We start from the raw sequence: 18,950 nt of genomic DNA, 5'->3' as shown, positions 1-18,950 counted from the left end.
ATCACCAGAATTTACAAAATTGACTTAATCGTCTGTTCAATATAATGCAAAACAAGCAACTGAGTCCATAAACTAATGTGCTACTCTATGTCCCTAACTTTAAACCTTATCCAACTCCAACGGGTTTTGCTATAAAAAGCAAACAAAAAAAGCAAACAAACACAAAATAAAATCATCACCATAAGTTTGTTATGAAGGCAAATACTATCCATAGATACCAGATCTGGTGTTTTATAGGCTGTAAACATGCTTTTTAATACTGTAAATGTTGGGATTTTAACTTGGGAGCCTAAATGACCCAACTGCACTTCCTGTGTGGTTGCTACTGTGAATGACAGCAATAATTCCATATTATGTTACAATGGATTCCACTTTCCAAGATTTGAATTCTTGGGTGTTGCACAGTTTCTGCTAGCAGAATTTAAGTTTCATTATACAAAAATAATAAGCTTCAGGCTACCTTCTTAATTTTTTTTTTTTTTTTTTAAACTGTGAATAACAGAAATATGCCCAGAAATCTGTATGATAGCAAGAAAATGAAGGCATGAACTGATATTAAATGTATTTATAAATCAGCTGTTTGTTCTTTTTGCAAGCACTTAATACCTACTCATAGAAGTCAAACGACAATAACAGTACTGGAAATAAGGAAGCTGTAGTGGTCAAAATGAAGCAGCCACCTGGGCCTGGTAAAGATGAATGAGTTAGGCCAACAGATGAAAGCAGAGACATTTCGGCTTGGACACTATGGTCCAGCCTCTGTCCATCTGTTCACACCGTCCTCTTTGTCTCTCCCTCCATCTTTGAATCACTCACTTGCTGATCACCCACTAATGAAGGAGAGAGGGAGAGAGAGGGAGTGCTGGAGGCTCGCCCGAGGCTGCAGGAGAGAGACCAATAGATTAAAGGAGTTCTATTCCCTTTTAAAGTCTCTCCACCTCACTTTTTCCCCTTCTTTTCCTCTGGCATGCCTGCTTTCTTTATCTCTTTCACTAAGTGTCACACTTTTGACTTTTGCCATTGTTCTTCTGTTTATCTCTCACTGTTTGTTTCCCTTCTCTATGCCTCTGCTCTTTCATTCTTTTTCCTTTTTTAGTGTGTTTTAGTGTTTTTGCTTGTCTTCCCCTATCTCTTCTTCATTTTGAATCTGTTGGATTTCCCATGTAGTTTCATCTACCTTTCAGATTACCTTTACCTCATTTACCCTGTGCCACATTAACCTGTAATTTATGACAGTGAAATTGCTTCATGGAAATAGCCTTTCAGTGTGTCAAAAATTTGAAGGATGGAGGTCTGCAGGAAAAGACAGTTTGTGTGTTGTGTGTGAGTGTGTGTCTGTATTTATACCACCATGTTTCCATGGTTCTAGCCCTCTGTTGCCCTCTTCTGGTCAGCTCTGGTATAGTTTAAAAACCTTCCATTCAAGTTCTTTAACCACATCAAGCTTTTTTTAAAGCCTTACATGCATGAGAGCCTTACAATCCTCCTTCTGAGTTAACTTCAATAATATCTTCCTCCAATCTATCAGCGTGTCTATTAGATCCCATTCCTTCAAGACTGCTCAAGAAAGTCCTGCCATAAATTCATGCTTCAATCTTACATATGATCAATCTGTCTCTATTAATGGGCTACGTACCACAGGCCTCTAAGACAGCAGTAATTAAAGCATTACTTAAAAAGCCATCACTTGACCCAGCCACGTGTCTTAGCTAATTATAGGCCAATCTCCAACCTTCCTTTTATCTCAAAAATCCTTGAAAGAGTAGATGTAAAACAGCTAACTGATCATCTGCAGAGGAATGACTTATTTGAAGAGTTTCAGTCAGGTTTCAGAGCTCATCACAGCACAGAAACAGCTTTAGTGAAGGTTACAAATGATACTTTTATGGCCTCTGACAGTGGACTCATCTCTGTGTTTGTCCTGCTAGACCTCAATGCACCGTTCGATACTGTTGACCATAATATTCTATTACAGTGATTAGAGCATGTTGAAGTTTATGAAGGTAGTGGTTTGTAGTTGTTTAAATCATATCTATATAACAGACTAATTATAGAGTTCCACAGGGTCCTGTACAAGGACCACATCTGTTTACATTATTTATGCTTCCCTTAGGCAGCATCATTTATTCTCATTGCTATGCCGATGATACCCAGCTCTAACTGTCAATGAAGTCAGATGACACACAGCATTTAGTTTGCTCAGAAGGGGTCGTTTGATTGTTCAGGGTTTCTCTCTATTATTTTAAGGTCTTACACTTAAAAGAGACATGAGGAGTCCTTCCCAAAGGACTGGTGTATTATCCAGGGTCCCGGTTCATCATATTTTGTTTATTTCAGAACAAATCATTGCAGCAAAAGCCAGACGCTGCTAGTGGAGAAGAAACACTAGCAGCTTCTGGCTTTTGCTGCAATGATAGCTCTCAGGATGATAGCTCTCTCTTCAGCAGCATATGACTCCAATCTTGGTTTTACATTTACTTGAGAATTCTGATTTTACTGCATGTCCTGAACTGTTGACTCTAATATTAAATGTACATATAGACTTCATAGACTGATGTAGGACAGTAAGCAATACGGGATTATTTTGACACCGTGTTCTGTTTCTCAGTGAAAAATGACAAGTTGAGAGTGATGGATCTGACCCACTAATGCCATAACATGGCACTAATTGAGGCCCCAGAAGTAAGATAGGACTGATTTATCCTGTTAGGTCTGGGGGAAGCCTAACTAGGAGGGGGTCTAATTTAGGCTGATTGTACATAAAAGATTTAAAGAAGCTCAACCTTGAACAGAAACCTTGAACAATGCTGCAATACCTAAAATAAGTTCACCAGTACCAGTCACAGATGGCACTTTATTGCTCAATGACTAGTTTCATACTTAAATACATTTACTCAAGCAGTATTATAACTTAAGAAGTACTCTTATGTTGCCATTGCTGGATCTGAGGACTTCTTTCACCACTGTCGTATTTCATAGATTTCAGATACTTTAGTTAGAACACGTGGCAAAATTGATGGAAAAAAGCTGAAGTGAATATGCAGATTTATCTACTCAAAACAAGAACTTCAAGTTAAAGGAAAGTCACATAAAAGTCGCCAAATGACGCTCCTGTAACTTTGTCCGGTCTTTTCTACAGTTTATGTGTGTATGCCCTTTTCCTCGCTTGTCCCTAAAGACTCAGTTTTTGTGTGTTTTACTAATATTACATGTGTGGATAGATCCACAGGTGTGTGTGTGTGTGTGTGTGTGTGTGTGTGTGTGTGTGTGTGTGTGTGCATTTTGTATGCAACAGATAAAAAAAATGCCTTTCAGTGTGTGTGGATTCATTAAAGGCAGTGTTGGTCTAGAGAGACCAGCTCTACTAAAACGCCTGCAGGCTTAAATCCACCGAGCTTTCTCTTCTGTGCTAGTCTCTCACTCTCTCTCATTCTTTTATTTTCCTCTGCGTTTGCATGTCTCTCGATCATCTGTTTCACTCCCAAACATCCTGGCTGTCTTTCACTATTGTATCGCCTTCTCCTTTGCTAATTCTGAATGTCTTTTTCCAACTTCATATATGTCCAAACCTCCTTTTCTATGAAAATATGAAATTCTTTTTTCTTCCTGATTGTTTCCCTAGAAAAGCCAGCTTCCCCCATGTCTTGCTTCAACTCTGACAATCAGAATCTCTTTGTGTCTTTTTCTGCATTGTCTGGGATTTTTCATTTTGTTTGCTTCTATTGTTAAAAAAACAACTAATGCATTTAGTCTCTATTCTCTTTATCTCTCTCTCTCTTTTAACTTGGGAGGTTCAGACCCGCAAATTTTTTTGCAACTAACATGAAAATGGTTAACCAAAGTAACCATATATCTTTTTACTACTGTATTTTACACATTAGCAGTTCTCTGCTGTTTTATAAGTCTGCATCTTCCAAGTAATTTCTCATTTGTAGTACTGATGTTAGTAACTTTGTCAACATTGGGATGCCTGAACATATGAAAATGTTTACATGGTTCTAGACAATTAACTTGTACACCAGTAGGGCTGTTCGATATAACGATATATATCGGATGACGATATAAAAACGTCTATCGTTTCATTTTACGCTATCGTTTGTTTCGTGGTGTCGCAAAATAAACTGTTTACGGCAATATTTTTTTCATTATTTTGATGGTCACTGTAGTGGCTATATTAATTTCCTAAAGTCCTCTCTTTCTCTTATATTTAATATAACCACACTACCGACGGACAAGCGCTTGTTTTTAAGCATTGTCGTTAGCAACAACGACGGTAAAACCACCTCGTGTCCGCTTGTTTATTTTCCACATAAACCTTTCACAATAAAGCTCAAGATCCTGTTGAGACTTTTCAAAATAAACGGTATCACGTGAAAGATGCAGAGTATTTACGGATGAGAAGCAAAAAAGAGCCGCCAGGTGCTAAAAAATAAACCTTAGACTCAAACGTTAGAACAGGCTTTTCCCTGCAGCACGCTGTGTAATAAATACTCACAAAGAAAACGGCGGCCGTTACAACCTATGTCTAAAAATGTATCGTTTCATGCATCAGTTAAAACACTCGACTCCAGGTACACGACGCCCAGCTGGAAACACTTCACGCAAGTCGAGCTGCCTGACATTCACGGAATTTACAGAAAATGTTACATTTTTGTGATTTATATCGTTATCGGACGATAGATGTCTTAATATCGGGATATGAGATTTTGGTCATATACACAGCCCTACACAGCACAGCCCTATACACCATAGTTTTCTACATTGAAAATGACATAGTTCTTACTGGGAAAAGTTATTCAAACTTTATTACCACACATTTCACAATGACACTTCTTTTCAGGGTTGTCTTGCTTACTGTCTGCGGTCCATAGAATATTGTTAGATGGTATTGTTAGACGAATAATGGCAAAGAAAATATGATAAATGAGAGTGGCACTAAATCTTTCCCGGTACAAAATGTTTAGATTCCACATGTGTAACAAACTCTTTTTTAGACTGCCCTCAGTCTAAAATGTGCCAATGATGATTAATGACTAGTTTGTCATGATGAATCCTTGAAATATTAAATCCATGAATTTTCTGTCTTAGATGTATATATCCTTATCTATGTAACAGCACTGACCCAACAAATACAGTTTTGGCAGGCTGTGACACATCACCAAAATCTGTCAAGGTCAGTGCAAGGTCAAGACAAGCTCTTGGAGAGAGTGGGGAAGAAAAACTCCCTTTTAACAGGAAGAAACCTCCAGCAGAACCAGGCTCAGGGAGCCATCAGCCATGACCGGTTGAAGAGGGTGAAGAGGGTGAAGAGATTAATTCACATAAACTTGATTAAAACGTGATATTAAGAAAAGACCTAGGAATCTTTTTTGTCTCTAATTTTCTTTTAAATTCAATTATTAATGCAAATCTTTTTATTTGGATTACTGTCCAAAAAACAGAAATTCATACAAAATAAGTCTTCTAGGCCAACTGTCTCAAATCAAATTCACAGCCACTGTGACATATGTTCTGATGTTAGTTTTTAATCTTTCAGAACCTTTTCTGCTTTTGTTTTCAAAACTCTTTCAAACTTTTATGTGGACTGCCTTGAGCAGTACCGCTGGGTAGCTGTGCTGTCTGAACCACTGCCATCCTAACAAGCTGCATTGTGATTTACTGTCTATTACCTGGAGCACACACATCATGTCACCTAGTCACTCATGAGAGAGGTCAGGAACAGGCAAGACTGAGTGATACTAGTGTTGTGTTCATCAGTCGTTATGAAAACATGAACTTTTTAAAAGCACTCCTTTTTTTAAGCAACTTGATGCATAACACAGATCACAATAGATTCTAACACATCTTCACCTTCATGTAATGGACGTGCTTGTCTTCTATAAAACCAAGTGAACATTTTTTCCCCATCACTCAGTTAAACTACAACACCATCTTCTAATTTCTCCTTTCTTTGCAAAGTTCTTCTCGCTTTCTTCCATTTCCTTAATTCTCTTTTGCTACTTATAATGCATTTTGTGATCCTTCTCACTATGTGAAAACATGGGAATTATCCCATCTTCATCCTTCCTCTTTTCTCATTCTTCCTGCCCCTTTTGAAAAAGACATGAAACGACTCGTCAGCCTGTCTCTCCGTGTGAAAATTAGCATTTTGTCCTGCCTTTTTTTCTGTCTGTAAATCACTAGTTCCCATCTCTATCCTTTTCTTTGAGAAAAGATGAATTTCTCTCCCAGCCCTTGTGCTGAGTATTTCTTTCCTTTTCATGCCGACAAATCACTCTTTTCCGCACCCCCCCCCTTTCTTTGTGAAAAGGAAAGTTCACCCTTTATCTCTTCCTTCTCTTTCTCTCTGTTCTCTGAGTGGAAACGAGGACAGATTGACTTTGAGATCTGACCTGAGCTTAGACCAGCTGTCAGCAGGTAATGATAGAGACTTAGAGAGAGACGCCTCTTCACAGAGAGGGATCACGCTTCGTCCTCCACTTAAAAAGAAGCCTTTTAAAATTTAGATCCCTGTTGAGAGAATAGGCTATCCATCTAAAATATACCTTGATCGATTCCCTAACTATCTGATTCATGTTGCAATGGGGTAACCTGGAGCAGATGTGGAAATCCCACCAAAAAAAATCGGAGACTGTGAGCTGCTGCTGTTCCACAAAAACAGGAAAATTGAAGTGCAGAAAGTCTCTTTCTCAACTGAAAATGATGAATGATTCAACGATCGGTTACGATTTGACTGAGAAAATTCTGAATTGGGGATATAGTTTGACTACAGACACATAAAGGTGGAGGCCTGGTATGTCTAGTATTTAGTCTGGCTCTCCTTTCACACCAACATCTAGCGCAAAGTGCTCATTTTGGTTGGCCAGAACACAAAGAACACAAAAAAATAAAAGAACACGCCACTAAATTACTGTATTAAATTATTATCTGACATTTAAAGGTATCAAGATGAAAAACCAAGCCAATATAAATAAAACTGGATGTTACTCTTTATTTTTGTGTATGCATTTGATGTCCACACAAATGATTTCTGTCGCCATCCAATTAGCCAGAAAGTTCCCAGTGTCTGGAGAAAAAAAAGTTAGGAATCATTAGCCTGCCTGTCTGAAATCAGCTTCCACACAATCAGCAGCGAGTTCATAAAGCCACCGAATTAAACCGCCCCAAAGAAAGGCTGATTTTAGAACAATCTGACCGCACTCCATTTGACGGCGAGGATGGAAAGAAAAGGAGATGGGGGAAAAAAGAGAAAAGACATGGAGAACCTCAGTGCCCTGTAGCCATCTATTTCTGAAAGCCCCCCTTTCACAGAGGAAATTAATTTTGAAAGAGGAAGAATAAAATGAACAGCAGAGGTGACTGGAGGTGCTGTATTAGACTACGCTCAACTAAAACCAAGTCATTTAAACCGCTGGCTGCCAGATCGCCTCCCTGACCTCCCATCCTCACTGCAGACAGAGAGGAATAATCTCCCTCAATACTTCCCCCTTTTTTTGTTTTACACATCCTAACCTGCCCCCCTCCCCTTATTCTGCCTGACCCTGCCAGGCCGCCATAGAGCCACTTCCTGATTGCCACTCTGGATGTTCAGAGCTCAGGAACTTTTGGAGAAGGTAATTGAAAAGTTTCAGGGAGCTCCATGCTGGTATATTTTCTTGTCTTTTTTTTTGATGAGCTATGTGACATGTTTCATTTGTGTCACAACAGCAGTAAGGGCCAGTGTCGGGAGTCAGAGCTTATAGAGACCGGCAAAAATCTCTATTTGCAGAGAAATGATGAGGTAAGTACAGTTAGGGTCATTTAAGGGCCCTCCTTTTCAGTCAAAGTTAGCAGACCTTGAAGACTAATAGAATAATTCGTAACACAGTATCAAATAATTTTTTTTAGCATAACACTGACAGCAAAGGCTTAAAGTCAGCATCATGGTTCCCTCTGTTTTTAGAGTGCATGTAAAAAATCAAACCAGCAGAAGACCACTAGCTACACTAAAATCAAACACTGCCATTTGTCTGTGTGTGATTTATTTTCTTTCACTGTTCAGCAACAAGGAGACCCCTTCCTAATCTCACTAAATGCACTCTGATTGGTCTGTTGTTTCTAAAACCAATAGAAATGGGCTTCAAATGAAAAAAAAAAACAATCCAAGGTCCTCCCTATTTAAAATACAATTACAATATCTTTATTTTTACTCAGGCCTTCGTCCAGGAATATAAACACTGAACCTTTTCTAGTGGTATGCTGCCAACAGGGGCCTTCCACACATGGTGTTCCAGCAGTGTGAGTGTAATATTCCAATTTTCAAAACCTTCACAGGTGAAAGAGCCTAAACAAACGTTAACACCAAGCTCAAACATAAACCCAAATTTAATTCAAATCAAATGGAGTGCTTCTTATATAGTGCCATTCTACTCTAGTATGTCTCATTCACCCAAGTACTTTGTTCTACATCTACAAGTGTTTTCCATCTAATGTTCACACTCTGATGAACACATCAGGAGCAACATGGAGTTCAATATCTTGCCCAGTGATACTTTGGTACTCAGACTGGAGCAGTCAGGGATCAAACTACCAACCTTGTTAGTAGATGACCTGTTCTGCTTTCTGAGCCACAGCCAGGCTAAAACCCAGGAAAGAAGAAGGACAACAAACTGCAGCCTCAAACAGAGATTAATTAAATGCATCTTCGGACAAATAAAGATTATAGGAAATAATTAAAGTCATCACAGTGCCAATAAATGTATAGATTAAGTTAAAGTCAATGCAATTTTATTTATATAGCACCAAATCCCAACAACAGATGCCTCAAGGCACTTGGAGAAAACCCCAACATCAGATGACTCTCTATTAGCAAGCATTAGCAAAAGTGAGAAGGAAAAATGCCCTTTGAACAGGAAGAAACCAGGCTCATCTGCCGCCACCAATTGGGGGTGAGGGGAGGAAGAGAGAATAAAAAGCTTCCTTTGGTTAAAGTGTAGATGTAGTGGGACAAAAAGGCCAGTGCGCCAACCAACTTTATGCCCTAAACCTATATTCTTAATAAGATGTAAATGACCCATCCATTGTCATACACTGGGTAAAGTGATACTGGCAAACAAACTGGTCTGGGTTTTTTTTTTTTTTTTGTCTTGATGCATGCTGAATTATTCAGGTAAGGACATCCCAGAAAGTTGATTCTGTTCATCTGGATGTAGAGTTTTCAGTGGAAGAAACGTTTCGTTCTTTCAGAGTATTAATGTAAACCAGCTTCTGCCAGCAGTTTTCATCATATTCAATAGTCATTCCACATCTCTGGGAATGTTGGTTCTATGACTTTTGAGAGCAGTTTGAGTAATTTAAACCAAATCTCAGAAAAGTTAGATTTTCAGTGCCATTTAAGCTTTTATTGATACAGTTCGTAAATCACTGCTTTAAGCCTTCAAACCATGTTAATAGAAAAGGGTCTTCAGAGAAATATCTGTGCCTTATATCTGAATGCAATCAGCCGCAGTGGACAATATTTGACAGAATCTGACTGTAGCTGCCTGTGTTCGACTCCCATCAGGCCGGCCGTCCTTGCTGTGCCGCTTGTTATTATTTGGCGTTCTGCCTAAATGCCTTCACTACCTCAGACAAACCGTGAAACGCTGTGCTGCTCTGAACGCCTCCTCAGTTTTTACCACCACTGTAAAGATGTGACTGCAGCAACAAACAGCACGCCGCAAATCATCCAGACAGCCACTAAACATGGATACCAAGCCTCTGCCTCTGCTTGGGTGTGTGTCAGAGGGTGCATTATGCCTCCTGACAAGGGTAATAAGATTGCAGAGTTGCTGCTGTGTGAAAACTTTTCAAAGATACAGGAGAGCAGGGATTCTCTATAAGTGGCTTTAAACTTTGAAGAGGGAAATCTAGCAGTATGACTGCTATGAAACAAATGTACAGATGCACTGGATTAAAGACCTAGTGTTTAACCTGTAGGCAAAAATTACTGAAAAGCTGGCTTATAAACTGCTAGTTTCAAATTTACTAAGGAAAAAATTCTTTTGCCCAATCAGAGAACAGCACTCAGTCAGGTGGTTCCAATACTCACAGTCAAGGTGACTCTGTCTGATCCCCTCCACATCTTCAGCATGAATAAACTGGTAGCACCTCTTCCCCACAATGTCCACTGGAGTCAGGTCCATGTAGTCACTGATTCTGAAACAAAGAGTACACGTTCCAAAGTGGGAAATGGACTGGCTCTCCTTTAGCACTTTTCCAGTCTACTTGAGCACTTGAACATTCACATTCAGAGAGCAACTTGAGGTTCAGTATATTGTCCAAGGATACTTTGGCCTGCAGGCGGGAGCAGCCAGGACTCTGACCAATAACTTTCCAGTTAGTAGATTATCTGCTATACCTCCTGATCACAGCCACCCCTAGTGGAAGCTCAACTGTATGTGTAATACACAAATACATGTCTGAAAGGCCCCATGAGTTTGAATTTTTTAAATTTCACTTAAATGAAGCTTCACAGGTTTCACTCTTTTGAAAGTTATAAACTTTTTGGTCATCATTTGTTTTTTTACGTCACTTTCAAGAAAACACCACAACCACACGCTGGTTATGTTATTCAGTTGCATTCGTTTAGCTTTTTCTGTTTAATATTTTCCAAAATGTTGTGTTTTCTGACATCTCACTTTGGTTTCTGAACTGTTGTTAAGATTTCTGAAGTGCTGCTGAGTTTTTGAGATTTCTTCGTGTTTTATAGAACGTTGTTGTCTTTTCATTTTTGTTGATATGCTTCTGAAACATTCTAAAATGGCACCTCAGGGCCACCGTATCTATTTGCCACCGGTCAGCAAAAATTGAAGAAAGAATTTAATTGGTGATAATCAATAAAAAAGATTATGTTTGCTCCTTTATAAGGGGAACTGCTGATGAAAAAATATCCACTTCCCCATGTTCTGTTCTGTTGCTTTGCTTTGGATGATAATCTTGCATCCATATCCCACCACAATGAGCTGCATGGAAGTGGAAATGTTGTGAAACTTTGAAATACATAGCTTGTCACACTGAGACAATTTTCTTTCTGCAGTTCTGGTATTCGATGATTACAAAGTCTGATTCAGGGGAGGCAAAAAAAGCTAATAAACCCAACAACAGAGACTGAAGCTGTCTGTCTATTGTACAGGTAACACATGTGAGCTTTAAAAAGCTTTAATTTGAACAAATTTGCCACAGGATAGACAGAACAATTTCCCCAGTTTCATTGTGACAGCGAGTGGGCGGTGGGAGGACTAATGTCTGGCAGGCAGATAACAGCACACTCTGTTCTTTAGAAAAACCCATCCTCCCATTTTCTCATTCTCTTAGAAACTCATCCTCAAAATGGGGCTGTAATGGGAGCGACACTTGCCTGTTCACCACAGAGACGCTTTCTGTCGCTGCGTACTGAATATCATCATCTGCCTCGCATTGTGTCCCTTTTTCCACCCACCAATAAAGCAATCTGCCTACTATCATTTTCCCCTCCTCTCTTTCTATAATAAAACATGAAGCGTTTTTTTTTTTTTGCCTGATATGAATCTCCTTGGTTGGCCGGTTAACTCCTGCGTGAGATCCTGATACCTATCTGCTTTATCTGGACAGAGCAAAGGAGATAGATCCATCAGAGACATATTTCACTGTTAAACCAGGGAGGATTGGGTCAGGTTTCTCATGAATAAGATGCTCTGACAGGGAAGGCAACTTTTCTTCTTCAACAGCAGGTGTGAAAGATGAATGCAGAAGTCGTCCGTAGTCAGTTTTTTTTAGTATAATTTCTTGTGATATTTAATCACAATGTAAGAGGAGCACTCTAAAATGTCCAATCAAAATAAAACAGATAATTTTGCACCATCACTTAGTGTGCTGAACAGATAATTTTGTAGATAAAAAAAACTCCTTAAAAAATGTCCTTAAACATATTATTTGCTCAGCAATACTGACATTTCTTCATATGTATCAGCCTAAATATTATGTACACGATGTGTCTGTAATATAGGGTGATATAAGTCAGTACATCATTAACTGATCATCAGCCTCTGTGACTGCCTCTATAAGAGTAGATATTTTGGTAGTTTGGTCATCAGGAGCATTCAGGTATGTGTTAACACAATGTCAAGGAGGAAAGACATCTATAATTATCTTAAAGAAACAATTGCTGCCCATCAATCTGGGAAATTTTAAGGCCATTCCAAGCAATTTGAGGTTGTATTATAAGAAAGATAATCGACAAGTGAAAAACATTTAAGACAGTTGCCGATCTTCTCAGGAGTGGACGTCCCACCAGTTTCACCCCAAGGTCAGACTGTGTAAAATACCTAAGAGCTGCTTAGCAGAACCTACAGCCCTCAGTTAGCATGTTAAACGTTAAACATCTTAAAGGCTAAAGCCTGTTTGCTCTAAAAAAAGAACATAGCAACACATCTTAGATTTGGAAAACTGCATCTGAACAAAAACTTCTGGAAAAAAATTAAGGCAAAGTTACTAAGAAAAATGGTGCAAAAAAACAGACAAAGTTGAGCAGAAAGTTGAATAAGAATTTGTGTCAAATTGACAGAGGATGTTTTTAGTGTTACGTGTTCACTTACACTCAAGTTTAAGTACTGGCAACTTTCAGTGCTACCCTCAGCCTTCTAGTAGACACATATGGTATCAATTTCAAAATCCTACGACGTCTTCTTCTCAAGTTATTGGAATCGCCAGATTTTCAGAAAACTTTGAGAAAACATAAGATCAGAAATTTTAATAAATGTTGAAATTAAATGTTATAATTTTATACTATTTTACCACTTTAGTTGTTATGAAACTACTTTAGTCGTGTAGCTAAGGTCGGCTTAATCATTCATTGCTAAAGATGAAGTCAAATGTGATTTTGTGCTTCGTCTTTGGGAAAAATCCTGTTTCTCTCTCGTCTGTCCTCCTGGTCGAAACCCTGAAGTACTTTACAAATAATAGAAAAAACATTAGTTCATTAAAGTAGAAGTTAGTCTGCTGCCTAACTTGTGCTGAACGCACATGTATGGAATTAGTATTTGTCATTATCTTACTCTCAGTAAGACACCTGCTAAATTCAAGGCAAAAATCCCCAGAACTCTGTGGTCCCTTAATTTTATATGCATGGACTGTATCTGCTATAAACCCCTGGAGCACAAAACTTCAACTTTTGAAACAAATTAAACTGTTTTTAGTCACTCAGTAGACATTGGCAAAGACAGCTAGTGTTTACTGCTGCAGCATATTCATTGACAAAAAGTTTAATTCTCTAATTGTGCAGCAACTAGCTAGGATGGCAACAAACCACAGTTGCTAGCTAGTTGCTAGTTAAGCTAGCATATAGCTTAACTAGCAACTATATGTTGTTTTTTGTTGCGTTTTTTTCATAGAAACTATTGTGCACTCTTTTTCAACATATGACAAAAAAAAAAAAAAAAAAAAAAAAAAAAAAACCACCTCAGTTTTTATGCTCTACCTGTTCTCACAGTAGACAATCTTTAGGTCCATGTTGACTCGGGTCACGAACATTTGGCAGTCGATGCGAACCTCGTTGATTGTTGGCGGCGGGAGAGCGTGAGCCACCGCCACCATCCCCATGATCTGATTGGGCACTGAGCGGCTGTGCGTCAGAGCCATCCTGATCCGCAGGCGCCCTGTGACGTGGATCACCTGAAGGGGAGAAACCAAGTAAAGGAAAGTCAGTGAACTTTTTCATATGAAAACAAGCATTCACCTACATTTCTTTATTTTTATTGAGAATCAGAATGTATAATAATGCAACCTCGAAGAAGCTAAAGAAAGACATCAGCTCAAACTTTGTACAGATGATAACTATGAAGCACTAATAACCTGTATGCTGGTCAGCTTAAACTGTCCAATTTAGAGGTGGACAAAATTTATACCCCTGCCATTATGTGTATGTAAGTGCAAATGTCTGTACTAATATATGAATATGTTTATCTGCTCGTCTGGAACAGGATTCACTTATAAATGAGACATTGAGTCTCAACGGGACTACCTATATAAATAAAGGCTAAATAAAATTTTAAAAATACATATGTGAATATCTGTTTGTATGGGTGGCTGTATCTCAGGAGGTAAAGCACTTCCTCTACAAAGTGGAAGGCTGGCTCTTCAATCACCTACTCCTCTTGTCTGCGTGTCGAAGCATCCTTTAGCAAGATACTGAACTCCGAGTTCCCCTCAAGCTATCTATTGGAGTGTGTGAAGTTAAAATGTGCTTGTTTAAATGGGTAAGAAAGTGCTTAGACTAGAAAAGTACTATATAAGTACCAGTCCGTTTAGGTCTCCCAATTATTATGCTAGTAAACTGTAAAACTGTACTACCTTTATGAGGATACTAGCGCTTCTTCCTTATCTTCATCTGTCATCATAAATAAATGCCCAAATGCCCAACATCCAAACTTACCAAAAACTCTCAAACAAGTGTAAGCTCTCAAAGAACCATTTCCATGTGTGTCCTCCAAAGTAAGGACCACATAAAATATGTGTCCTGTGGTTATGTGTCCCAACCCCAAAACAAAAAAACAAACTGGTCCACACAAAAACTTGTTTCACACATAAGCTGAAAAAGCAAACTATACATACTTCCTGTGCTATATTTTTTGATAATGTTAGTGTTTGAATTGATTCTCTATTCCATTCATGGTTAAGACAATGTATTAATGAAATCTGTAAGTTCTTTTTAGTGATTTTGTTTTGTCTTTGACAGCTTTTCCTCTGTCTTTCCTCTGCTGTCTGCCATCATTCCTGAGGAGAATTGAATGTATTAGTCAGGGATAAACCATGAGTGACCCCACATACACACACATTCACGCACAAACAAGGCAGCCCAAAGAATCCCCTTTAATCCGGCTTCTCGATCTGTGAGTAGTGAAACGGTCGCAGAGCTTAGAGTCCTGATGTTACACCTATACATGCATATTTTCTTTATGCGGAAAAAAACACACACCTAAGCATGGGAACAAGATCAAACCAAGGTTACTGTAACTGCAAAAGCAGAAGAAAAACAGACAAGTCCTTCACTTTAATAGACAGCCAAAGTTCTAGTGTCACTTTCATCTAACATTTTTTTTTTTTACATAAATTTTTAGTCTCTTAGAAAATTTCAGAAGTGTGACCTGAAAGCTCAGTTCTGTTAAGTTCACTTCGTTCAGATCAGACGACAAGGGCAGTGGACTTTTTAGCCATATTATTTAACACAATGTAGGAGAGTGAAATGATGCCACGGGAATCGAGAAAAGTGTACTGAAACTGATTTTGAAGAATTGTTGTGAAGAGCTGTAGTAACTACAGACAGATAAAGTTGATAACGCTAGGTTTAGAAGAGAGTTGACAATTACTACCAGTATGGCTTCATGTTGATAAAAGAGCAGTACAAATGTGATGCTTGCTTTGAGAGTGTTGATGGAGAAGTATGGATGAGGTTAGAAGGAGTTCATTTCAATTCAATTTTATTTATACAGTGCCCAAATCACAACAACAGTCGCCTCAAGGTGCTTTATATTGTAAGGTAGACCCTACAATAATAGATACAGAGAAAAACCCAACAATCATATGACCGCCTATGAGCAAGCACTTTGGCGACAGTGGGAAAGAAAAACTCCCTTTTAACAGGAAGAAACCTCCAGCAGAACCAGGCTCAGGGAGGGGCGGGGCCATCTGACACGACCGGTTGGGGTGAGAGAAGGAAGACAGGACAAAAGACATGCTGTGGAAGTTTCTTTGTGGATCTAGACACATCTGACAGGGTTCCAAGACAGGAAGTGTGGTACTGCAAGTCAAGACAGGCACAGAAGTATTTGAGGACTGTACAGGGCATGTATGAGGCCAGAGAGATAACAGGAATCTGTTCTAAGCCTGTTCTTGTTTGCAGTGGTGATAGACGGAGACGTAAAGGTATACTCTGGAGAAAAGAGAAATGAAAGTCAGTAGAAGCAAGTCAGAATACACATGTGAATGAGAGGGAGACAGGTTTAAGAGTGATGATGCAAAGAGCAGAAGTCATGAAGAAGATTTATGGATGAAGTAAATGGAGGACATGCAGAGCATTGCTGTCTTAGAAAGGATGCTAAGGTGAGATGCAGATGCAGGAAGATGACCCATAAAGGCAGCAGCTGACAGACAAACATACACAATGGCATGAAAAAGTGTTTGCCCCCTTCCTGAGTTTCTATTGTTTTATATGTTTATCAAAGTTCAATGTTTAAAATCACCAAAGATACCACAAGTAAACAAAACAATGCAATTTTCTATAATGAAGGTGTTTATTATTAAGAGGGAAAAGAAAAAAAATTCAAACCTAAATGGCCCTGTGTGAAAAAGTGATTGCCCCCCTCAGAAAAAGTAGACTAAAAGACAGACAGCATACGGCGATCCAAGGAAATTCAAGACCAAATTATAAAAATAAAGTAGCTGAGATTCTCAATCTGGAAAAGGTTATAAAGCCATTTCTAAAGCTGTGGGACTCCAGCAAACCACAGTGAGAGTCAAACGGTAAAAATATGGAACAGAGGTAAACAGAGGTGACCCCACCATAAGAAAGAAACTGGGCAAAATGGCATCAATGGCGAAGTTCCAAGACTGCTTACTGCTAAGCAAAAGGAACATAAAGGCTCATCTCACATTTGCATAAACACATCTTAATGATCTCCAAGACCTTTGGGGAAAGAGTCTATGGATAACTTTTTGGAAGGTGTGTGTCCCGTTTCACCTGTCATAAGACTAAAAGAACATTTCTGAAAAGAAACATCATGTCAGCAGTAAAATATGGTGGTGGTAGTGTGATGGTCTGGGGCTGTTTTGCTGCCTCAGGACCTGGAAGACTTGCTGTGGTAAGTGGAACCACGAATTCTGATGTCTACCAAAACATCCTGAAGGAGAATGTCCGGCCATCTGTTCGTGACCTCAAACTGAACTGCACTTGGGTTCAAACTAAAGACTTTGGAGTGGCCTAGTCAAAGTCCTGAACTGAATCCGATTGAGATGCTGTGGCATGACCTTAAAAAGGTGGTTTATGCTTGACAACCCTCCACAGCGATGTAAAAGACTTACTAGTTTAGGGAGCAATCCCGTTTTTTTCACATGGCCATGTAGGTTTGGGTTTTTTTCCCCTAATAATAAACACTTTCATTTAGAAACTGCATTTTGTGTTTACTTATGTTATCTTTGTCTAATATTTAAATTTGTTTAATGATCTGAAACATTTAAGTGTGACAAACACAAAATAGGAGGCATGAAGGAGGCAAACACTTTTCAAACTACTGTATATAGAAAAGGAGACACATAAGCATGCAAAGTACCTATTTTTTCATTACATTATAAATTTCCATGTGAATCACAGATTTAAAAACAGTAATGAGTTGATTCGTCCTCAAGCAGATGAAGGGAGATGATCATACGCATGTTAGAAAATCCAGTCTTTCAAAAATTTAGCAGCAGCTCCATAATTTGTTGGACGCTTTTTGTAATTGTGCTTGGGTGCTCACAGTTTAAATCAAATAATCAATATGTGAATGAAGTTTAGACTTTCTGCTTCAACACAAGAGGTTTTTTATGAAAAACTTCATAGTGACTTTTCTTTTTCCCCTACTCCACAGTTCCAGTTTTAGAATTCAACGTATTTTTGCGAAACATTGTTCTGACCTTATATCCTGAGGACTTGATGTGCACGCCTCTCTTTGTGAGTGTAGATTTCATCCGGATGAAGAAGGACCGTTCCAGAGAGTTATCAGGAGCCAGAAGACTGGGGCTGCTGGATTCGACTGCGACAAAAACAGACAATACAAAAACTGAGTCTGATAAATGTTTGTTTTTTTTTCTGAGGGTATTATGCAAAATAAACTAAATAAAAAAACCACACAATGCTCTATAAGATTAATTTAGTTCTATATTCTAAATGTCAAACAAAGCACTTAAAATGTAACAGGTAAGTTGAAATGGTTTTAAAGACACCATTTTGTTTGGTATTTTTAAAAAGTCATCATACAAGGATATGATTTACAACTTTAATAAATGCTTCCAGTAAGGTTGTGCCATCAACTGCTAGTTTTAAGTCTTCTTGCTTCCTTGTAATTGTAAAGTCATTACTGTATGAGCATGTATAACAACCACCAAGGTAATTAAAGTCAACAAAAACTAAAAACTAAACTTACATGTGAAAAAACATTTTAGTTGAGTAAAACAAAATAAATACAGAAAAACAGACTTTTCATAAAAAATATATTTATATATACACACGCAATTTAATTAACTGTATGTACATTTTTGAATAATTTCAAGTAAGAAATATCAATATAGAACACTTAATTATGCAAGTTATGAATCAGACTGAACCTAAATAACCTAAAGTCCAGGTGGAATGAAACTGAAAACATTGCATAACTACAATAACAAAAAAAAGATTAATTTACTTTATGATGGTTCACCAAAAGTGTACAGCGCAGAAAACCGTAATGGGCTCAAACACAAGTGAAGCATTTTTAATAGGTGTAAAACAAATAAAAACATTCATACTGTCAGTTCAACCAGTCGGCCAATCACAGCTGCTGTCAACCCGTCAATCAAATCAAAGCCGCTCATGACACTCAAACTGGGAAATGTCAAAACACATCAGAAGAGGACGACGCAGAGATTAGATGCAAATTAAAGGGTTAAAATTAACAGCTTGAAAACTACAATCTTCTGATGTTAGAACTATTAAAATAAGCCTCATGTAATCGTTGAAAGACTGAAATTTGATGCTTCCTTTAGCAAAGTTAACACAATTGGTCAGACGACTCCTAACTGATAAGTTAACAGCCTGTGGCAGCCTGGCCCTTCAGAACATGAAATCCTCACATAAGAATTTTCAGCAGCCTTCAAAGTTAAGCCAGTGAGCTTCCATCAAATCAGGAGGTAGCAATGCTTATTCAAGGTGAGATGCTTCATTT

At 38.4% G+C, this 18,950-nt stretch overlaps 1 protein-coding gene across 1 annotated transcript in view; it reads right to left on the bottom strand.

Annotated features, from left to right (window-relative positions):
- The window catches only part of LOC116310777 (neuronal PAS domain-containing protein 3), a 360,308-nt gene that overhangs the window by 19,691 nt on the left and 321,667 nt on the right, over positions 1-18,950 (bottom strand). Inside the window, exons 9-11 of the mRNA XM_039603778.1 lie at positions 17,665-17,783; positions 13,475-13,668; positions 10,070-10,176 (exon numbers count right to left, since the gene is read on the bottom strand). Coding sequence (XP_039459712.1) covers positions 10,070-10,176; positions 13,475-13,668; positions 17,665-17,783 — 420 coding nt within the window. The remainder of the gene's footprint in view (positions 1-10,069; positions 10,177-13,474; positions 13,669-17,664; positions 17,784-18,950) is intronic.

This window comes from Oreochromis aureus, linkage group 19 (genome assembly GCF_013358895.1).
Source record: "Oreochromis aureus strain Israel breed Guangdong linkage group 19, ZZ_aureus, whole genome shotgun sequence".
NCBI lineage: Eukaryota > Metazoa > Chordata > Actinopteri > Cichliformes > Cichlidae > Oreochromis > Oreochromis aureus.
The sequence above is the reverse complement of the archived record's forward strand: the minus strand, read 5'-3'. Positions and strand labels throughout refer to the sequence as shown.